The sequence below is a fragment of the Larimichthys crocea genome, unplaced genomic scaffold (genome assembly GCF_000972845.2).
Source record: "Larimichthys crocea isolate SSNF unplaced genomic scaffold, L_crocea_2.0 scaffold417, whole genome shotgun sequence".
NCBI classification, from domain to species: Eukaryota; Metazoa; Chordata; class Actinopteri; family Sciaenidae; genus Larimichthys; species Larimichthys crocea.
In genome coordinates, this window is record NW_020855421.1 from 47,761 (window position 1) to 67,998 (window position 20,238).

The 20,238-nt window shown below is 43.8% G+C and overlaps 4 protein-coding genes across 8 annotated transcripts in view; 1 reads left to right on the plus strand and 3 right to left on the minus strand.

Annotated features, from left to right (window-relative positions):
- Positions 1 to 5,701: 5,701 nt before the first annotated feature.
- On the plus strand, positions 5,702 to 9,696 carry ankrd1a (ankyrin repeat domain 1a (cardiac muscle)). Its single transcript, XM_010755768.2, has 9 exons — positions 5,702 to 5,817; positions 6,140 to 6,322; positions 7,110 to 7,244; positions 7,336 to 7,443; positions 7,521 to 7,619; positions 7,701 to 7,799; positions 7,940 to 8,038; positions 8,123 to 8,221; positions 8,557 to 9,696. The coding sequence occupies exons 1-9, from the start codon at positions 5,791 to 5,793 to the stop codon at positions 8,647 to 8,649; spliced, it is 942 nt and encodes a 313-aa protein (XP_010754070.2). The 5' UTR covers positions 5,702 to 5,790; the 3' UTR covers positions 8,650 to 9,696.
- Positions 9,697 to 10,126: 430 nt separating this feature from the next.
- LOC109138647 (high affinity choline transporter 1-like) lies at positions 10,127 to 10,741 on the minus strand. The gene has a single exon (XM_019259504.2). The coding sequence runs from the start codon at positions 10,727 to 10,729 to the stop codon at positions 10,145 to 10,147; it is 585 nt and encodes a 194-aa protein (XP_019115049.2). The 5' UTR covers positions 10,730 to 10,741; the 3' UTR covers positions 10,127 to 10,144.
- On the minus strand, positions 10,566 to 14,038 carry LOC109138646 (high-affinity choline transporter 1). 2 transcript variants are annotated; one of them, XR_003461964.1, is made up of 6 exons: positions 12,751 to 12,958; positions 12,045 to 12,193; positions 11,817 to 11,960; positions 11,532 to 11,685; positions 11,167 to 11,384; positions 10,566 to 10,652 (listed from the first exon to the last, which is right to left on the minus strand). XR_003461964.1 is itself a non-coding variant. In XM_027276524.1 (6 exons), exons 1-6 carry the CDS (start codon positions 13,354 to 13,356, stop codon positions 11,380 to 11,382), a joined length of 666 nt encoding a protein of 221 aa, XP_027132325.1. In that variant the 5' UTR covers positions 13,357 to 14,038; the 3' UTR covers positions 11,128 to 11,379. The 2 variants fall into 2 exon arrangements, 1 of the variants encoding a protein (XP_027132325.1); XM_027276524.1 differs by lacking the exon at positions 10,566 to 10,652 and adding an exon at positions 13,299 to 14,038 and having other exon boundaries at positions 11,128 to 11,384; positions 12,751 to 12,906.
- A 231-nt stretch (positions 14,039 to 14,269) lies between these two features.
- LOC104931748 (spectrin beta chain, non-erythrocytic 1) overlaps positions 14,270 to 20,238 on the minus strand; it is an 82,965-nt gene continuing 76,996 nt past the window's right edge. For 2 of the 4 annotated variants that reach the window (XM_019259507.2, XM_019259505.2), the window contains 4 exons: positions 18,041 to 18,243; positions 17,756 to 17,929; positions 17,334 to 17,376; positions 14,270 to 16,814 (listed from right to left, as the gene is read on the minus strand). In XM_019259507.2, the coding sequence (XP_019115052.2) occupies positions 16,602 to 16,814; positions 17,334 to 17,376; positions 17,756 to 17,929; positions 18,041 to 18,243 (633 nt within the window). In that variant the 3' untranslated portion in view covers positions 14,270 to 16,601. The remainder of the gene's footprint in view (positions 16,815 to 17,333; positions 17,377 to 17,755; positions 17,930 to 18,040; positions 18,244 to 20,238) is intronic. The other 2 variants (XM_019259508.2, XM_019259506.2) reach the window with 1 other exon arrangement.

The following is a 20,238-nucleotide window of genomic DNA, read 5'->3' on the forward strand; positions in this document are numbered from 1 at the left end:
GTCTAAATGAAGTCTGAATGAAGTCTGAATGAAGTCTGAATGAAGTCTAGATGAAGTCTAAATGAAGTCTGAATGAAGTCTGAATGAAGTCTATAATGGAGTCTGAATGAAGTCTAATGAATGTCTAGATGGTCTAATGAAGTTCTGAATGAAGTCTAAATGAAGTTCTAAAATGCAAGTCTGAATGAAGTCTAAATGAAGTCTGTGAAAGATTTGTTTGTTCCAAAATATGAACATGGAAAAAGTTGATATTTGTATGAAAGTATAAATGGTAAAACACGCAGCATGATGTCCTCTGAGCTGAACGTTGTGACATGTGAAGGAGTCTGCAGGACGGAGTATGTCGGAGGATCAGGTGGAAGAATAATAAGACGTGAAGATGAAGTTGTGAATCCACAAGCATCAGTCATCCGTGTGACGTGGTCTAAAGTTAGGCTCCACGTATATGAAGCATTCCTCGTCGCAGCCTACGATTGTTGACAACTCGTCATACGAACACTTGTGATAATATATCAGTGACAATATCTGCTTCACCCGTCATGATTACTCTCCATGTATGATGTTATATAAAATCCAGATGTGCTCATTCTTCTTCTGCCGCTTGATAAACTGTGAACTTGTTTCTCTGCAGCTGACGACATGTTAATGAGTCATGAGTGTTTTACTCTGAAGACCTCAGGATGTCCCACAGGATGCAGCTCAGCCAACGAGATGACGTTGTCCAGCGCTGCTTAGTAACAAAACTTTATTTCCTGCAGGGACACCTGAGCCGACAGGTCAGCTCTCTGTTAAAGCACACACACACACACACAACACACACACACCGCGTGTCCCGTGTGGTGTTGCAGTGGATACAGAGCGTCGCTAGTTAATGTTAGCTTGGTGCTTATTATCTTATTGCGAACACAAACACAATGAGTTCAGCAGCTGATGTGACCCATGATAACTAACTGTCCTCTTCACTGTCTGCTCCTCTGCCCTCATGTCCATAGAAGCTGCTGGGCCTGAACACCTCTTCTTCTACAAAGCTAACAGCAGCTAACAGACCGAGCTAACCTGAAAACTAACTGATGCTCAACATGCGCTAACAGACTGAGCTAACATGAGCTAACAGCAGCTAACAAAACTGAGCTAACATGAGCTAACAGCAGCTAACAACAGACTGAGCTAACAGCAGCTAACAGACTGAGCTAATAGCGCTAACAACTGAGCTAACATGAGCTAACAGCAGCTAACAGACTGAGCTAACATGAGCTAACAGCTAGCTAACAGACTGAGCTAACATGAGCTAACCAGCAGCTACAGCTGTCAGCAGTTTACTTCACTGTCCATCTAACTCTGTAAATCACAGAGAGTGAGGCGGAGCAGCCGGAGGACATCAGAGGGAAACCAGAAAAACATTTCCTCCATAAAATATGATCCAGTTTCACCAGAATCAGTGAATAGTTTCTTCTGTGTGACTTAGTGCCGTAAGCGTTACGTACTTCTCCCGCCCGGAGCCCAAGTTACATGAGTGAGCAGAACGTACGAATGACAGAGACCACCGTTCACTGATCACAGGTCAGAGTGGCGTCACTGATCACAGGTCAGGAGTGGGTCACCTGATCACAGGTCAGAGTGGATCACCTGATCACAGGTCAGAGTGGATCACCTGATCACAGGTCAGAGTGGGTCACCTGATCACAGGTCAGAGTGGGTCACCTGATCCCAGGTCAGTGTGGGGTCACCTGATCACAGGTCAGAGTGGTCACCTGATCACAGGTCAGAGTGGTTCACCTGATCCTCAGGTCAGAGTGGGATCACCTGATCACAGGTCAGGGTGGATCACCTGATCACCGGTCAGTGTGGGTCACTGATCACAGGTCAGAGGGATCACCTGATCACAGGTCAGTGTGGGTCACCTGATCACAGGTCAGTGTGGGTCACCTGATCACAGGTCAGTGTGGGTCATCAGTTAAACTTCTTGAATCTTTGCAGGTCGTTTAACACAAACTGCTGCTTCACATATTGTCGTATCCATGAGCATGTTTTAAACGTGCTCCAGCTCCTTCAGACAGATGGAGGACGCTCGGGGCCCGGGGCCCCCTGAGCCCTCAGGCTCTTGTCAGAAAGCAAACAGTGTTGTGAATTACGAGCGGACGGTTTGTCTCTGTGAGTGAAGGATTATCTTCATACGATGACACACTCGTAAACAGTTCTGAGGCGCTGCAATCAATCTCCACCACCCCACCAACACCACCTCCCACCCCTCCAATGAGGATACAGAGTGAGAGGAGGATTTACGCGGCTAATAATAGAGTAAACTAGATATATTTCCAGAGAAGGAATTCTGCACAGGGCCTATTTATAATTACAGAAAGCTGTGATGTATCCGTCCGGGTTTAACAGCACACACACACACACACATATAAAGATAGTGTCATCTTCACACTCCTTTAGACTGCTGCTAATTATGAGGAGAGGACATGAGCTGTGTGTTTGAGCGGCAGCTGGAACTGACTCAAGGGACTTGATTTTTTTATTTAGTCCGCCTGTTGGCGCCGAGCGTTTCTGTTCCCGATCGAGCTGCAGAGCTGTCAGAGAACCAATCAGACGTCAGCACGGCACCAAAACACACAAATAAAAAGTTTCATCATTTTAGCTGAGAGCTGCAGCCAATGAGAGCGACTCGTGTTAATGTCACACGTGTAAAAACCTTCTTCAACCGAGCAGCTCGCCTCACTCTGAGTTCATGAGCAGTTATTACGTCAGATCTAATGATGCACTTTGTCCAACACATTTAATAAAGTCATTTTTCTTTCTGTTGTCAGACAGAAGAAGTTTGACGAGGCTGTCTAATTAAAGTCAGTCATCTGTTACCACCTCAGTGATCTGGAAAGATAATTTGTTCTTTCTTGTTTTATTTTGTAATTCTCGTGTCTGTGACTTCCTGTCGTCTCGTTATCTTTCCTTCACTTGTTGATTCAGTGTCAGTTCGTCTTCGTTCCATGTGTCCTCGTTTCTCTTGGACATCGTCTGACTGAATGTGACAGTCTGAAAGCTTCATGCATTAAACCATCGTCCTGCCTCAGGTTCTTGTCTTCATAGATCTATATGGTGTCTATTTTAGGACCACGTGTGGAAAATGTATCTGAGTTCTTCTTTTTCTTAAAAATCTGACTGTACTGTGACAGACAGCTGACATCCTGGACTCTCAGTCATCTGTTTAAGTGGACACAGTTTATCCACATCTGTTCTCTCAGATTTTCATAAAACATAATGACCATAATGACGACGATGGTGAAAAAATATATTTCTGACTTTTTTCTTAACTTTGACTTTTTCTGAAAATGACAACGACTACGATCTTTTTTTTTTTTGTGCAAAAATCTGACTTTTCTCTTTTTCAGAAAATTCTTTAAATAAAAAACATTTTTTTGAATTAATTACAAGAATAAAGTCGTTATTAATGGCGAGTAATTAATTCTCGACATATTTAATAACGACTTTAATCTCGTAATTAATTTTAAAACATGTTTTATTTAAACGTGGCCCTAATAATCCGTCGTATCTTCTTTTTCTTTTGGAAAATCTATTTTTTGCAAAAAATCTGACAATTTTTTTTAACTGACAAACAACAAACCTGTCTCAGACACAGCCATGTCTGCTTTACATCTATAAAACACTTTCTTTGTGTCTCCTAGAAATTACATTTAGATTCTGCAACCGTGTTCCGGAGGAGTTTGAAATGTGGACCTGTCAGCCGGGCTCAGGTGTTTCTGCAGTGTTGGTTTTCTCTGATTCCCTGAATCTTTGATTCTGGATTGTAGACGGTGAAATCAATCAATCAATTCATTCAAAGTGAGTGGATGTTGAAGGAAAGACAAATAAAGGACATGGTCAGTGAACATTCTGTAGATCTGTTCTTTACGAACACTTTCAGACTTTGTAGACTCGTTCATTAAAAACCTACATAAATAAAAAAAACATCAACTCATAATTTAGGAGACGTTTCTCTCCAAATCTATTTTCTAATGCTCAATACTGATTAATCAGTGATCTGATCACTGTGGATGTCAACAGCAGACGCAGTCAAATCATTTTTAAATCAACAATTCGACACAAAATTCAGATTTGAATATATATATAGATAATAATCTTGTGAGTAGCTGAGTAATAAGCACCAGGGTGATGCAGGGATGTTATTTTGCAACAATGACCACAGAACATCTCGATGATTCACCAGTCATCGTTATGCTTCATGATTCCTTCAGGGAGCCTCGGCCGGAGGTTCAGACTGCTGTAAAACATTTACCGTCTGTTTCTATTTCAGTTCAAGGTCAGCTGCAGAAACAGCTGGCAGCTATGAATTCACTGAGAGGACGTGAAGTCAGGCTGCAAACACCTGACACAGAAAATGTTGAAGTTTTCTGGCTTGGATGAAGTTACACCGTGACATCATCTGTCTCTGCCTTCTGATTGGTGGACAGTGAGCTCACAGCTTGTGACTGTCACATACCGTCAGGTGTCATCACTGTCACAGCATGTACCGTACATCCGTGTGACATGTCAAACATGCAGCCTGACACATTTAACAGCAGGACGACGAGCACCTGACATGACGTCACCTGTCAGACGGCCAGGCATCTTTGTCACCTTTGACCTCCATCTGTGATTGGCTGACAGGATGTTTGGAAGTGTGACTATTTATTCCTCACCGTGACATCACTGCATTTCTGTGGCTGCCAAAGAGAAGATGGAGCACTCTGAGTGATTTACAGTCATCGCCTGATTGGATTCATTTATTTAAAGAAAAGGAGTTCTGCACAAACTGTAAAAAATGTTTTTTAATGTGAACTGTAAAACATGTTACAGACTGTGACTTCAACTGTATACAGTAAAAAGTCGTTTTATTTATCTATATTAAAGACATAATAATATTATATTATATAACATTCATGCAGTATTTTCATGTCAGTTATATAAAAAAAAGAAACACCCTTAACTATAAAATCAACTGTACTAATATCGTTTTACCGTAATATTAGAAAAACTATTTGTTACAGTAAAATACAGTTTTTTACTGTAAAAACATTTTTTTTTTTTACAGTGCCCAGTTATATTTAATAGCAAAGCTTTATTTACACAAAATAAAGTCGTATTTTGATATATTACAGAAAAAAACTGCGTTTCTTTTAACGAAACAAATTATTATTATTAATCGTTATCAGGTGTAAACAGAAGAAATATAAAATATATGAATGTATGAGCGCTCAGGGCTTCCGTAGTTTACACTGAATACAGAGAAAGTTAAAATGAAACTGAATTACGTGACGGCGTCGTTCTCACCTCAACTATTCAGAACACACTTATTTTTAATTACAGGAAAATTCTTTTTTTTATTCATAATAATAAATTTCATTCATGTTTTCGAGACACAAATGTCACACAATGTTTTTCAAACTTCAGTTTAAAGCTGAAGCGCGATGAGTTCATGTTTCCAACACGCCGTGTCATCATGAATGTTCGATGCTTACCTCACCTCCATCTTCACATGATGACATCGAGCAGCCCAAACTGGGCACAGCTGATGGTGGGAGGGTGGAGGTGGAGGGTGGAGGGCGTGATGCTGGTAGCAGCGAGCATGCCAAATGAGCACATGAGGAGGGTAACATGATCTGAGTGGAGGTCTGAGGGGAGGCTATAAAAGAGACAGACAGAAGAGACGCCGACCATCACGACACGACACTCCAGTGGACTTAAGCCTGCATCCAGTTACCCGCAGAGGACTGCACATCGAGGGGAAGGAGGATGGGACTGCACAGCGTGGAGGAACTGGTAAGATCTGCAAATATAAAAGATGTATGAGGCAGAAGAATCCAGGATGGTTTCATGAGGAGAACTTCAGTTTTTTTGAATTCTTAAAAACATTGTTGAACATCACAAACCAAAGTGACGTCAGGATGTTTGGGAGAAGTTCTGACTGACTGAGGCTCTTCATGAACTCTTCCTGACTGAGTCAACGTGAGGTGGGATGACTCATGAACAGTCTGATTCAGTGTGTCTCCTTCGTTAGTGTCCTGATGAGGCTCGATGAGCTCAGATTAAAACCGCTCGTCGTCTTTTAAATCACGTTTCAAACATCTGCTCTGTCCTTCAGGTGTCCGGTCAGAGGTCAGAGGGCAAAGAGGCCGACGGCTTCCAAGGAGGCGTGTACGAGGCGGCTGTCAATCAAGAGAAACAGGATGACCGCAGGTCCCACAGGAAGCTGGAGGGCGGAGCCCTGTCAGAGGAGAGTGACAGCGGCGGCGAACAGGAGGAAGTCAGCGTGGCCGCTCTCAATGTAAGAACGACTAAGTTCTGCAGTGACGTCCACAGGTTCTGATGAAGTTCTGCAGTGACGTCCACAGGTTCTGATGAAGTTCTGCAGTGACGTCCACAGGTTCTGATGAAGTTCTGTAGTGACGTCCACAGGTTCTGATGAAGTTCTGCAGTGACGTCCACAGGTTCTGATGAAGGAAGCAGCTAAACAGAGACTGTTTACTAGATCACATTATCACACATCAATGCTACACACAAACACACACAGTCTGTTCTCTGCTGAGGAGAGAACTCTCTCACACACACCACACACACACACATACACAACACAACACACACACACACACACAACACACACACAACACCAACACACACAACACACACACACCACACGGACAACACACACACACACACACACAAAACACACACACAACACCACACGGACACACACACACAACACACACACAACACCACAACAACCACACAAACAAACACACGGACACACACACAACACACGGACACACACACACACACGGACACACACACACACACACACACACTGTAAACAGGATTTGAATCAGTCTCAGTGTGTTTGTCTTTTGGTACACGCTGCCACCTGGTGGCCTTCAGAGGTATAACATCTGTCTGTAACCCTGATGATGAAGATGATGATGATGATGATGATGGTGATGATGATGATGAAGAAGATGATGATGATGAAGATGATGATGATGATGATGATGATGATGATGAAGATGATGATGATGATGATGATGGTGATGATCATTGTCTTGTCGTTGCCCCGTCAGACGGATAGAAGCGGCAGGCTGAAGTTGGAGACGGTGGACGACCTGTTCAACATCCTGCAGCTGAGGAAGAAGAGGAAGGAGAGGAAAGGTTCCATTCAAAAGAAACGACAACCTGAGCCCGAGCCCGAGGCCGTGGTGAGCTCATCATCTTCATCATTCCTGTGTTTGAATGATCAGTGCTGAATCTGTGAGGATGTGGACTCACTTTACTGCACACGTCTTTCAGCCAGAGACGGTGGACGAGCAGCTGTTTCTCACAGCAGCCATGGACAACAAACTGCCCGTGGTGGAGAAGTACCTGAGCGATGGAGGCAACCCCAACGCCGCCGACCACGTGAGTGTCACGCAGCGAACATGGCAACATGCCAAAATAAGAAAGACAGTAACACGAGTGTCAAACTTTCTGTGCAGTTCCAGAGAACAGCTCTGCACAAAGCCTCGTTCAGAGGACACGTGGAGGTCATGAAGAGACTCCTGGAGGCCGGAGCGGCCCTCGAGAAGAAGGACAAGGTAACACACACACACACACACACACACACACACACACACACACACACACACGGTCAGGCTAACAGTTGAGGTGTGTTCCAGCTGGAGGCCACAGCGGTCCACTGGGCCTGCAGAGGAGGCAGCCTGCCGGCTCTGCAGCTCCTCCTCGACCAGGGAGCCAAAATCAGCAACAGAGACAAGGTGAACATCAAGTTTGACTTCATGCATTAGAGTTATAGACTTTAGCACCATCTAGTGGTGGAGACAAGACATACGTCTTCATACAGAATACACAGATCAGCTGTTTTTTATGTTTCAGTGCCATGTCTTTTATTTTCCAGCTGCACAGCACTCCTCTGCATGTCGCTGTGAGAACTGGACACTGTGAGTGTGCCGAGCATCTCATTCACTGCGGAGCCGACGTCAACGCCAAAGACAGAGTAAGACGACACGACAAAGACCAAAAACCAAACACAGCTCAGAGTTTTCCTCATTCACACTGACGCTGAACGTCTTCTCTGCAGGACGGAGACACGCCGATGCACGACGCCGTGAGAATCAACAGATTCAAGATGATCAAACTGCTGATGATGTACGGAGCCAGTCTGAACACCAAGAACAGTGTAAGCACCCAACAACAACAACCAGCAATCAATCACAGTCATTCTACTTTTGTATGTAATTTAAGAAAGCAGAAAAATAATGTGATTTATGTGGATAAAAATGAAACTTTAGCACTTAAAATAACAGTTTTATATATATATATATATACAACATAAAACTCTCGGATGAACCAAACATCCACCAATTCACAGACGTGGAGGGAACTCAGTAGAGTAATAGAGTAATAGAGTAGTAGAGTAAATGTATGAGTGTGCCTGGATATGTAGATGAAGATGACGTATGACAAGTTCTTCGGGTTCTTCATTGTCCGTTCTCTTTGTTTTATGCGGTGCAGGATGGAAAGACTCCGCTGGAGACGCTGTATTCGTGGCAGAACGGAGCCAAGAGCCTGTTATGTAACTTCAGCCAGGACAAGCCCAAACAGTAGAAACAACACATTCCAGTGGAAGCGCCAAACTCCACCTTTATTTAGAACGAACGCCCCTCAGGGACAAACTGGTAATCCAACATCAAATTATGTTAAATGGGCTCAGGGAGCAGGACCACACAACAGCAACTCCTCCTCTTGGCTCGGGGTCTGAACCTGCCGCCTGCTGGCTTTTACCTGAGGGTGACGGGCAAAGTTAGATGTTCTCGTGTGAAGGAGCCTTCGACAAACAATGGGACTATTAGCACTGATGGATTCATTGATTGACACATATTGCTGGTCAATGTCTCGACAAGATGTCTTTTGATGACATATTTATTGATTTATTGGCTTTGATTCATTTATTTCAAGTGACTGTCTATGGAGTTATACTGTAGCTGCTTGGATTCAGGTTTATATAAACATAGACTTTAATATACAAACTAATGGAAACATCTGTCAGATACTGCTTCAGGTTTTCCAGATGTTCATCAGCTGGTCTAAAGTTTTCTCCGGCTCAAAGCCTCCTCTTATCTTCTAGATGCTGTGTGTTGTTTATACTTGAACATTCAGAAGAGTTGAAGTTCTTTGGTCTTATATATTTGAAGACTGAGCGATGAGACAGGACGAAGTACGTTTTTGGATCAGGATGAGAAGAATCTCTCCACTCAGACTTCGACAAGAGCAAACACATCGATTACGAAATGTTACACGTTTCCTCCTCAGTGCTGCACTCATGTCACTGTTGGCACTGAGACATGATTTCTTATTTGGAACATTCTTGATTCACTGTTCACTGAGCTCAGACCTGGTTATGTCCTGAGCCGTGGTGTGTTTGCACAAAGTTCATCTTGTTCAGTTTCTCAAAGATCAGTGCAGAGCTTCAACAGATGATGATCGTCTTTAACAGATGAGTGCGAGAGAGAAGATGCTGGAAAGTGGCTGTTGGTTCAGAGGATGTTTTGAGATCTGGATGGTAATGAAAATGTATTTTTTATTGTTAAACATGATTGTAAATGTTGAATTATATTTATGGATTGATTGAATAAAAGTGATTTTTGAATTCAAGAAGACTCGTTTAGTTGTTTTTTTACATTGGGGATTCCAAATGGTTCAACGGGGCACCAAACTACGAAGGTGTGATCAATCAATCAATCAAGCTTATCAAACAATAAGAATAAATAATGACTTGAATTAAATAATTAAAGCACCACCCTTAAAGAAGGAAATGATGCCAAATAATTGATCGATGTCAGTCTCATAAAAAAACTAAACTGTTAATATGGAATTCTGATGAATAATTACAATCAACGACCACATCAGCAGTTAGTGGAAGGAACATTAATGAGAGCAGCGTGTACGTACACAAGCATTTATTAAGAAGATAATGGATGAACAAGATGGACGACTACATCAAAGAATATGGAAACATGTCAAGGAGCACACGACGGAGAATAATCTGCATGTCCGAGCTCTGAGGAACTTCACGATGAACGGTGATCATCAAAACAGACACTCAGGCCTCAGTCTCAGTCTCCTTTTCATTCAGTTTCTCGTTCTCATCGTGTTCCGTGGTGTCACGTGCTGCCAGTGTTTGAGGCGAGAGCTGCACCTGCACTTTGAACACGTCCCACTTCTCAGGTAGCACACCTTTGTTGAAGAGCACAGAAGCCAGATGGGAGAACAACAGCATGGAGATGGTCCTAATCGGAGAATACTGGACATAAACGCCGTCCTCGAGAGTGCATCCTGGGAAGTGTAGGACAGGTGCTATTCCTAAAGTTTGGTCTCCACTGAGCAGTCTTAACACAAATCCAACCAGTAAGCCCATAACAGCCCCGTAACCGTTGGAGATGTTAAAGAAGAGGACGCAGATGAGTTGAGGGAATATTAGGATGTACGCCACTTCATTACCAAGGAACCAGAACACCAGGGTGCTGTTCTTCATGCTGGTGAGGGAGGAACTAACCAAGCCAATGACCACCACAGAAGCATGGATCACCCACTGAACCTCTGTCTGATGCCTGAAGAACGGAAAGAAGACGAAGAACAGGTCAACACCATCAACATCACCCATCCACCCATCCACCCATCCACCCATCTACCCATCCACCCATCTACCCATCCACCCATCTACCCATCCACCCATCTACCCATCCACCCATCCATCCATCCTCTTCTGCATATCCAGGGTCTGGTCAGCAGGTTCAGCAGGGCACGCCAGACGTTGAATCTGTTCTACCCAGCAACACATTCCAGCTCCTCCTGGAGGATCTCGAGGTGTTCCCAGGGAAGATGGGCTGTGTAGGCCCATCCAGCAGGTTCTGGGTCTGCCCTGGGGTCTCCTCCCAGTTTCTGTAAGGCTAAGCCTGGCCACCCGACAGAGGAAGCTCATTTCGGCCGTTTGAACCCACAGTCTCATTCTTTCAGTCACTACCCACAGCTCGTGACCAGAGGTGAGGGTTGGAACATTTATTTTCAAAATGATAAACAGCCCGATATTCTAATGTTGTGATGTAGTGTGTTTTTTTTATTTACCTTTGGCCTCATGACGTTGTTGTAAAGGTTTGTGGTGAAGACCGAAGCTCCAGACAGCAAATAAGAGTCAGTTGATGACATCACTGCGGCTGCCACGCACCCGACACCGACAATGGACATGAAGGATGGGGTGAGGTGCTGCAGGGTGATGGGCAGAACCAGAGCTGCTTCCCCACGCTCGTATGGAGATGGAGAACCATAGGAAGTCAGGGTTCAGTCTGAGGAAGGCATGGACACCACAGAAGGAAAGAAACATCATCACATTATCAGTTTGTGAGCTCAGGAGATGTTTACAACACTTGATTTGATAGATCTTTCTTTCACGGACCCTGGTGCATGTTCTAACATGTGGCAAACATTATTACCTGTGGATGCTGCACCTGCCCCAAGCAGTATTGGAGGTATTCCAAATACAAGTATGACGAAAGCCGCGGCAATGCAAGAGACCTTGGCTGTGGCAGAGGAAGAAGCCGACAGGATCCTCTGGTGGAAGCACTGATATCCCAGACCCCCTAGGGACTTAAAGGTAAAACAGATAGTTGGTCAATTTAAGCACTAGCGTGGCATCCACATAGAGTCAGTGCTGCAATATGTATTCTTGCTATGCTATTATCATATATATCTGATAGACCATATTGTTGCATCCTTACTAAGTAAAGGAAATCATCAATGAATATAAAGGTCTTTTTCAGCTCAAGGGTGCCGATCCAGGGGCCGTGTAAGGTGTTGTTCATCAGGGTCTGGCGAATGTCCAAGGTATGAGGATTCATCAAAACGAAGGGAACGCACCCCCACTGCAGAGACAAATAAACAACTTTGAAAGGCATCCTTTAAAAGTTTTCCTGCCCGGGACACAGACAGACACGAAACAAACTCACCAAGCTGACGAATATGAGGCTAAGCTGAATAACGTCCGTGTAGGCCACAGAGTAGAGTCCTCCCAGCAGGGTGTAGACGATGGCAACGGCAGCAGAGATCCAGATGCACAAACTGAAGGACAAATCTAGGACCACACTCATGACTCCTCCTGTCAAACAAAGGTTGTAACTTTTTGCTTTGCTAACAGCTTTGCCACTTTCAATCGGCTTCGTGAGGCCGTCACCTGGAAGGTTCAGAGGTCCTGTCTGCATACAGCAAATAGCTCTATGTAACTACTGTAGTAAGTAGTGTTATTGCAAGAACTGGTCTGATGAAACTGGCTGCATCTGCATGTGTGGTTCCCACCGTAAATCATGGAGGAGGAGGTCTGACGGTGCTTTGCTGCTGACACTGTTGGTCATTTATTCAAAATTCAAGCCTGGCTACCACAGCATTCTGCAGAGACACGGCTTCCATCTGGTCTGCGCTTAGTGGGACAATCATTTGATTTTCAACAGGACAATGACCCCAAACACACCTGTTGTGCTGCATCACATGACCTGCCCTCCACATTCACCCAAACTAAACCCAGGTGAGATGTTTTGACAGAACAACTGCAGAGCGAAAGAAAAGCAGCCGACAATTCCAGGTGACGGCCTCATGAAGCTGACTGACCACAAAACAAAAGGTGGCTACCTTGAAGAATGAAAAGTGAATATACTGTACCTAAACTAGCTACTACTGCAGCCACCCAGAGAACATCAAGAAAAAGTGAAACCAGGCTCAGTACAGCTGTTAGTACTTCTCCATACTTGATCTGAAAAGGGTCCAGCATCGTCACAAAGTTTCTTTCCCTCAATGGTTTGGCGAGCAGCAAGCCACCTTAAAAAAGGACAAAGATCAACAAGTTGCATTTTTAAATGGAGATAATTAAATGGTTGTGTGTGTCAACATCATGAGCATCCAGATTAGTCCCATTGACGGAGTGTACACCATCTCAGCTGTGCCGACAATGAAGCCTCCTCCAACCCACGTAGCTGCAGGATGCACAGACAGACAGACAGACAGACAGAGACACAGACAGACAGACAGAGACACAGACAGACAGTCAGTCAGAGTCTCCAGCAGCACATTTTCATCCACATGAACATTAATATTCCTTTTCAGGACTTTCTCTGAACTGTGCAGAAAAACAAAACAAACTTTATTTAGTTTCTGAACTTCACGGACCAGCCGGACCTCGTGCTCACATCCCAGCTTCAGTCTGTGCTCACCTGTCATCGTGAATATTCCCACCACACAGTTGATGCTCCGGTTTCCCAGCAGGGCCATGTCCACTGTGGTGGCTGCACTTTTCTTCTGTTCCCGTTTGGACTTGAAAGAAGCCCAGATGCCGGTCCCGAGGACCAGCAGGTACCATCGCTATCACTCCGGGGATGTTGACAGCCATGGTGGACTTGTTGACTGGCTGAAGTCTGACTGACTGGTTTGATGGAGAGGTGGAACATGTGAAGAGGTGTGGCTGAAAACATGCGTTGCTCATCATTTCAAATGAAAGAATAGCAGTAACAGGTCCTCCTGGATGGACCGGCTCTGCCCACACACAGATTGTTACTGTCATTTTCACATTGAGACTGGCAGGGTGAGGTAAAGCTCAGGTTAATGTATGAACAGAGGGATTCCAGAACAGAATGAGGCAGGGACAGGTCAGAGAGGAGACATCTAGATTGGAGACATACTGGCTGATGCTTTGAATCTGGTCCTGCTTATTCAAGAACAGAAGCTTGGTTTTATTCATTATGTAAAGAGTTTAGAAGTTGTTCTTCTCCTCACTCCTTTTCCAATATGCATTTCTATGTTTGAATGATTTGCCTTACGTTTCTTTTTTGGTTTGCATGTTTGAAAAAAACACTTTAATCAATCAACAAGAAACAGTTGACAGCTGACGGCAGAGAGCCATGAACCGTCATGGCAGTCTGTTATTCATTTTTATTGATTGTGAGAAAACACACGGAGTCAGCTGGGTTCACTTTAAAAGCATTTTAATGGCTTTTTGCACGTATGTAACAGAGACGGGGAGAAGTCTACGGGTGCAGATCCAACTAGCAGTGACCCCGGTCCACATCACACCGACTACCTCACCTACAAACCCCACAAAAGGCCCCGCCCACCCTCCCACCAACCAACCAACTACCAACCAGCAACCACCAACCCCGCCCACCCCCCATTGTGGCATCGTTGATTGTGCAATATGAAGAAATATCTCGTTACTATGGTTACAGTGACAGAGGAAATGCACACTATATTCATCAAACTGCATCAGAAAGAAAAAAAAAAAAACAGGAAGAAGAAAGAAAACAGGAAACAGTTCAGGACCAAGCACCCCACCCGACCCACCATCACCACCACCAGCTGTGGGTAAAACAAGCGCACCCAGCTTTGTTCCAGCTGGCTTCTGATTTGTACGGAAGTTTATTAATGACAAAATTACAACAAAACTAAACGTGGAAACGAGCCAATAATTTTAATTATAAATGTAATTTTCAATAATCATGAATTTCAGAACATTAGAATTCCTTATTTTATCTGTTTAATGTTTTAAATCGTACTTGGCAGCGTTGTATAATTATTGTTTTCTTTTCTTTTTGTCATTGTTCTGCACATTTATACATGATCTCAATCATTTTGTAACATCTGTCCAGAGACTACAGATGGAGAAGATGTGTTATTAATGTTCAACCAACAAATTAAAGTTCAAACGTACGTTGATTAAAGCCACGAATCTAATTACTCAGATTTCTTCTGTTGATTTGGCCGTTAAAGGACTTCCGTACAAACGAGTAACTGGGCAGATTTCACTGCGCGGTGGCAAAAGTCTTAAACTGGAAAAAAGAATAAAAATGGAGTGCTGAAGCCAACAAGCAAGCGACCATTACTCTGCAACATTACTCACTTCCAGTAAATGCTTTTTAAAGAACCGACTCGTCCACTTAACAGCGATGCTTAAAGTCATTTTGTTTTTTCTATAATACATCTACGTCTCCGTACTTGTCAGACTAAATAAACCTTAGACAGAACACAGACGGGAGGAAACTAAAGAAACTAAAGGGAAGAAATAAATGATTGGAAATGATTCAAGAGTAGAAAATAAAACTTATTGGATGCTTTAAAGTTTGAGTTAACAAACATTCTTACTGGTCTTAGTTAATTATCGCACCGGCGAGTCGAGTTTGACTCGACGGCTCCTTCATTTCATCTGCTAAGTGTACACATCGTTAAAGAAAGTTATATTCAAATGAAGCTTATTACGGTCGGTAGGACTTATTAGTAATAATAATAATAATAGCTGAAATTAAACACAGGTTTATTTTATAACAGTTTGTTATACACAAGTTATACATACAGTTCAAAGCACCGCAGGGTAACACTCCGAATTACAGCCTGTACGTCCTGGTTCTGTTCCGTCTGCAGCACCAGAACCGAACAGAACGCGATGACGGTTCTTCGCTTTTCACAGGTTTATTGCACGAACGTGACCGACAGGAAAAGCAGGATGATTCAGTGCATGATGCGACGCGTTCAGGGCGCTCGTGTCTACTTCAGATTCTGTTCACGTGTTTGACTTTTAGCACTTTCAGTTTGAGAGGTGTAATTTCAGAGGTTTACCCCGCCATGGTCTCAGTTTTCCCCACTACAGAGGGATACACGTCATCTTGCAAAGACAAGGCCTCGCAAAAACTGAAGATGGACCCTAACAGGAACTACCTACAACTTCCCGAAAAAACTAAAGAAACGAAAAAAACTGAGACGACTCGGGAGCGTAAACACAACCCACGAAAAGGCAGTAGTCGACGAAAAGCTGGGATGATGAGAAAGCAGAGAAGAAGAACAAAAAAGAGAAGATAGAAAACACAAATATTAGCATTAAGAATAATAAAGAGGAATATTCTGGGAGCTCCTCTGCGTCGTGTTTGTTGTTCAGCGGCAAACTCTGGGTTTGATTTCGATGACAGCAGCTGCCTGAAGCGTTTGCAGACCCCGTTTCTCATCTCCTGCTCCTTACTTACAAAAACTGAACAGAGGATACAGGCGGTGTGTTGTTGTAGCTGTACTGAAGCTCTGAGCCGGACCGGACGGTTGATAGGCACAGAGTGGAGAGTTTTGGCTCGGAGCTTGCATGCTGGAGTCACGCTTTGAAGAGGAAGAGGAGGGAGGGGAAGAAGAAAAAACGAGGAGGAGGAAGAGGAAAAGGAAGAAAGAGCGGCTGTTTGGGACGGCAGGAAGAGTCCACGTCTTTAACTGTGTTAAGAAAAACTGCTCATCCTCGTCCAATTACCGCGTGGTCGTTATCTGAACTTTACGTTTGGATTGAATTGAAGTTATTCTAGTTTTTACTTGTTACAGTATCAGTTGCTACGAGCTGACTCTAAAACCAAAATTCGGTCGACTGACGTGAACATCTTCGACAAATATTTGACCGAAGATGGATCGATGATGAGGAGCGACCCCAAACAGCACCAAAGGGAAGAGGAGGGAGGAGGAAGGAGGGAGGGAAGGAGGGAGGGAAGGAGGAGCGTCTATTTCTTCTTGCTGAACAGACTGAAGCGCTTCTCCTTGTCTTTCTCTCGTTTGCCCGGGCTGGACTCGACGGTTGCTGCCGTGGCGACGGAGGCGGGCAGCGTCTGAGCGCGTGCGGCAGGGGCGGGCGTGCTATGGCTGCTGGGGGTGACCTCCGATTTGTCGCCCGACATGGCGGCCGAGATGGCCGAGATCCACGTGTTCATCTCCTCCTGGAGGATAAAGAGGAAACATACACGTCACACTCAGCACGGCGGTGATGCAGCTCATGTTTCTTAAAGGGACAGTTCACTTCAAACTGATGATATGTTTGTTTTGGAACGTTCTGTCAACGCTACAAAAACACTAGGTAACTGTTAGTATGAGAAGGTTCACACCTGTGCTGGTATTGTTTGTATCAGCACTCATCACACTCTTGTCCAATCAGATTACTGCTCTGATGTATAATAACGTTTAACATGTTAAAACATGCCAACAATACTTAAACCGTCGGTTTATTGACCAATCCTGTGCTGTCACACATCACCTAAAGTTTTATTTTATTATTTTATTCTATTGTATTTTATCTTTCATGTGTGATGCTGAGCTGACCGGTCCAACACGTCATTGTAAACCTGAAACTTGAACTTTATTAGTTAATATAATAAATCTAATAACATTATTTGAGGACATACCACTGTAAGGAATAAAAACAATGTTCAGAAAAAGAAATAAAGGAGGTGATAACTTACGTCATCTTTGGCTTGGAAGAGATACTCGTTCCCGTCAGTAATCCTGTGGAAGTTTGACAAAGTAATAATGAACATTAATACTAATAATCAGTTTGAGGGACTTTTTTAGCCTCTTTTAGCTCCTAGTTTTTCTTTTACAGAACATTTACTGCCACTTATCCAGCTGCTCCACAGCATCAAATTGGACCTTCAGTTTCTGTCACCTGAGATGTGTAAACAGGAATAACTGAAATATGTGTGATCTCATGAACTGTTACTGGATGACTGCGACGCTGACTGTCAGGGAAGTTGCAGCCAAAGGAGCCTCCTAAACAGATTTATGGATGTGTATATACGCTGATGACATCCTCCTTTAGTCACACATACTGTTTGAGTGAGACTCTGAGAAGAGTTTGATTTCTGACTTTAAAGCTGATGCTAACTTGAGCTTGAAGACGTGTTTCTTCTTCTTGTAGTCCAGTGCCACCTCGCAGACGGCGTCCTTCAGGCTGACTGGAATCTCGCTGTGGTAGGGGATACCCTGACTGGCGCTCTTCTGATCCTTATAGAAACCCATCTCCTGCTGGTTGATCACACAGTACACATTGTGCCACGACCTGCAGACACACAGCAAGAGTCAGATTATTTATTATTATTATGCAACAGTTCATCTGACTGACTGACTGGACAAGAGACGCTTCAAACTGACGACCACCGGATGATCCTACCTGCTTGAAGCCTTCTTGTTATGCCCTTCCCACTCGTGTTTGCGGTGCAGGAAGCCCTCCAGCTGGGACGTGGGGGCTTCCTGTTGGGTCTTGGCCGGCAGGGTCGCTGCCTGGCTGGCCTTGCCCTTACGAGACGCCCCGGGAGACCCCGCGGGACTGGGCTCCGACACCCCGTTCACAACCTCACCCCCTTCAACGTTCTCCTGGAAACAGAAAAGAGAGCGACGAGTCAGAGGACGGCGGAGGACGAATGCTTCTCTCACAAACACAATGTTTTTTAAGCTCTTTCAGACTGTGAATCAGATTTAACAAAGCTGCAGCATGCAGAGCAGAGCACAGTCACAGGCTGTGTGGACACGTCCCAATTCTCTAAACTTTCCCCAAAGTCAATAGACGTTGTGTTTTTTTTACTTCCTTGTTAAGTTATGACAGCCGACACATTTCTCATCAGGCTAAACTAAACCAAAACAAAGTCAGAATTCGCCTCAATAACCCCAAAAACTATTGAACGAGTTGAGGTAAAAGATCTCAGACTTCTCTGCACACAAAAGCTTTATTTCTCTCAAACTTGTTTAAACTGACTAAAACTTGCAGCCGTCCTTAGTTCAGTGACTAATAAATGTCTATTTACACAACTAACAGGAAATAAATAAACGGTGTTGCATATTTTTGTTGTCTTGAAACTCAAGTCCAAAGTTAGTCGCAGAAACAATCGTGTCCTAAACATTGCTGGATCGAGCTGCAAGGCCAAACATTGGTTGTTGGGACTTCTCAGAGGCCACAATGACGACTTCAAACGGCCTGTTGAGTCTTTAAAGTTGTAAAATTTAAAACTGTGAATCACACACGTCATAGTCAAGTTTAAGTTGAGCCTGAAGGTACCAAATTCATCTTGTTTCCTACTCGAGACGCTAAACTACGACACCTCTCAAACCCAATGCACGCTAATCTCTACACTAACTGAACTGGACTTTAAACAGCCTTTCTGATGCATTTAAAGCTTTTGTTTAATTGGGTGAGCTCAGCGCTGGATTCCAGTACCGATTAGACAAAGATCTGCATTATACATTAAGAGCAAACGGAGCCTGATTGGGCACTGATTACAGGTTTTAAGACATGCATAACAAATCACAACACCACTTCAGGACACACGACACAGTGGACAGTGTGAAGGAAGACGTGGGAGAAGCCAGCAGATGGGAAGAACAAAAGAAACACACAAAAGATCTCAAACAATTATCCACAAAATTGCTTGGTACGCATTACTGGACATCATTATTGGTGAGGGGAGAAGGCGATTGGCCTAGTATCAAAACAGATTTTATTTTTCCACACCACACCCACTCCAACCGGATGCTTATTACCCTGTTACTGAGCTCTTCAAGGGCTGGACCAATGGTGGACGTTCTTTTTGAGAGCCTGGACCAGATCCTGGGAGGTCTAACTGAAGGGTTGCAAGAGCTGGACCAATCCTGGGAGCTTTCTATTTAGAACTTGACGAGGGCTAGACCAATCGTATGAGCGTTTATTGGGAGGCTTAGGGGATCAACTTAACTTAACCTTAAAGCTTGATAAGGATTGGTCGGACCCACCAAAGGTCAGACGAGTTCAGAAGATGTTTTATTGGGAACACTGGAGCCCTTCTCAGAGGTGTTACAGCTGGTTGAGCATTGGATCAATCCTGGGAACTTCTAGGAGCTGTACTTAAAGTATTTCTGACAAGTTTCGACCAACTCTGAGTACTTGTACTGAAATACTCCAAAGACATTCACTGTAGACGGATTCCAACAGCCATATTACGGCCGTCTGTTTGGGTTTAAAACTTTGAACTGAGGCTAGTACGGATCATGTTCCTATATCTGTACCAAACACTATATGTATACAGGTTGTGCTAGAATAGAAATCCTGTCAAAGACATTTTCTACACTTATTTTATTGCATATGAGCATATGAAGTACTGCTACAATATGTAACCATAGACTAGTAAAGCCGAGCAGACCAGGTTTCTAAGTTTAATTTTTTTGGATGAATTCCTTGTTGCTGTCAGTTTAAAATCACAATGTCTAATTAATCAGCTGAACGATCAACGATTCGACTCTCAGACAATCCGATTGATTTCTGGCAGGTCTGGAGTTCAACATCGTCTGCCAAAGTTTCAAGAAAAGATCCATTAAAAACTGTAGTGAGCATTAAGTAGT

Coding starts and splice junctions, on each gene's coding strand:
- ankrd1a (XM_010755768.2), top strand. CDS start 5,791: ATGGGACTGCACAGCGTGGAGGAACTG. Junction 7,620..7,700: donor CCCTCGAGAAGAAGGACAAG/GTAACACACACA, acceptor GGTGTGTTCCAG/CTGGAGGCCACAGCGGTCCA. Junction 7,800..7,939: donor AAATCAGCAACAGAGACAAG/GTGAACATCAAG, acceptor TTTATTTTCCAG/CTGCACAGCACTCCTCTGCA.
- LOC109138647 (XM_019259504.2), bottom strand. CDS start 10,729: ATGGGTGGATGGGTGGATGGGTGGATGGGTGATGTTGATGGTGTTGAC.
- LOC109138646 (XM_027276524.1), bottom strand. CDS start 13,356: ATGGCCCTGCTGGGAAACCGGAGCATCAACTGTGTGGTGGGAATATTC. Junction 12,907..13,298: donor GGGAATATTCACGATGACAG/GTGAGCACAGAC, acceptor TCCTTTTTTAAG/GTGGCTTGCTGCTCGCCAAA. Junction 11,686..11,816: donor TTGATGATTTCCTTTACTTA/GTAAGGATGCAA, acceptor TTTACCTTTAAG/TCCCTAGGGGGTCTGGGATA.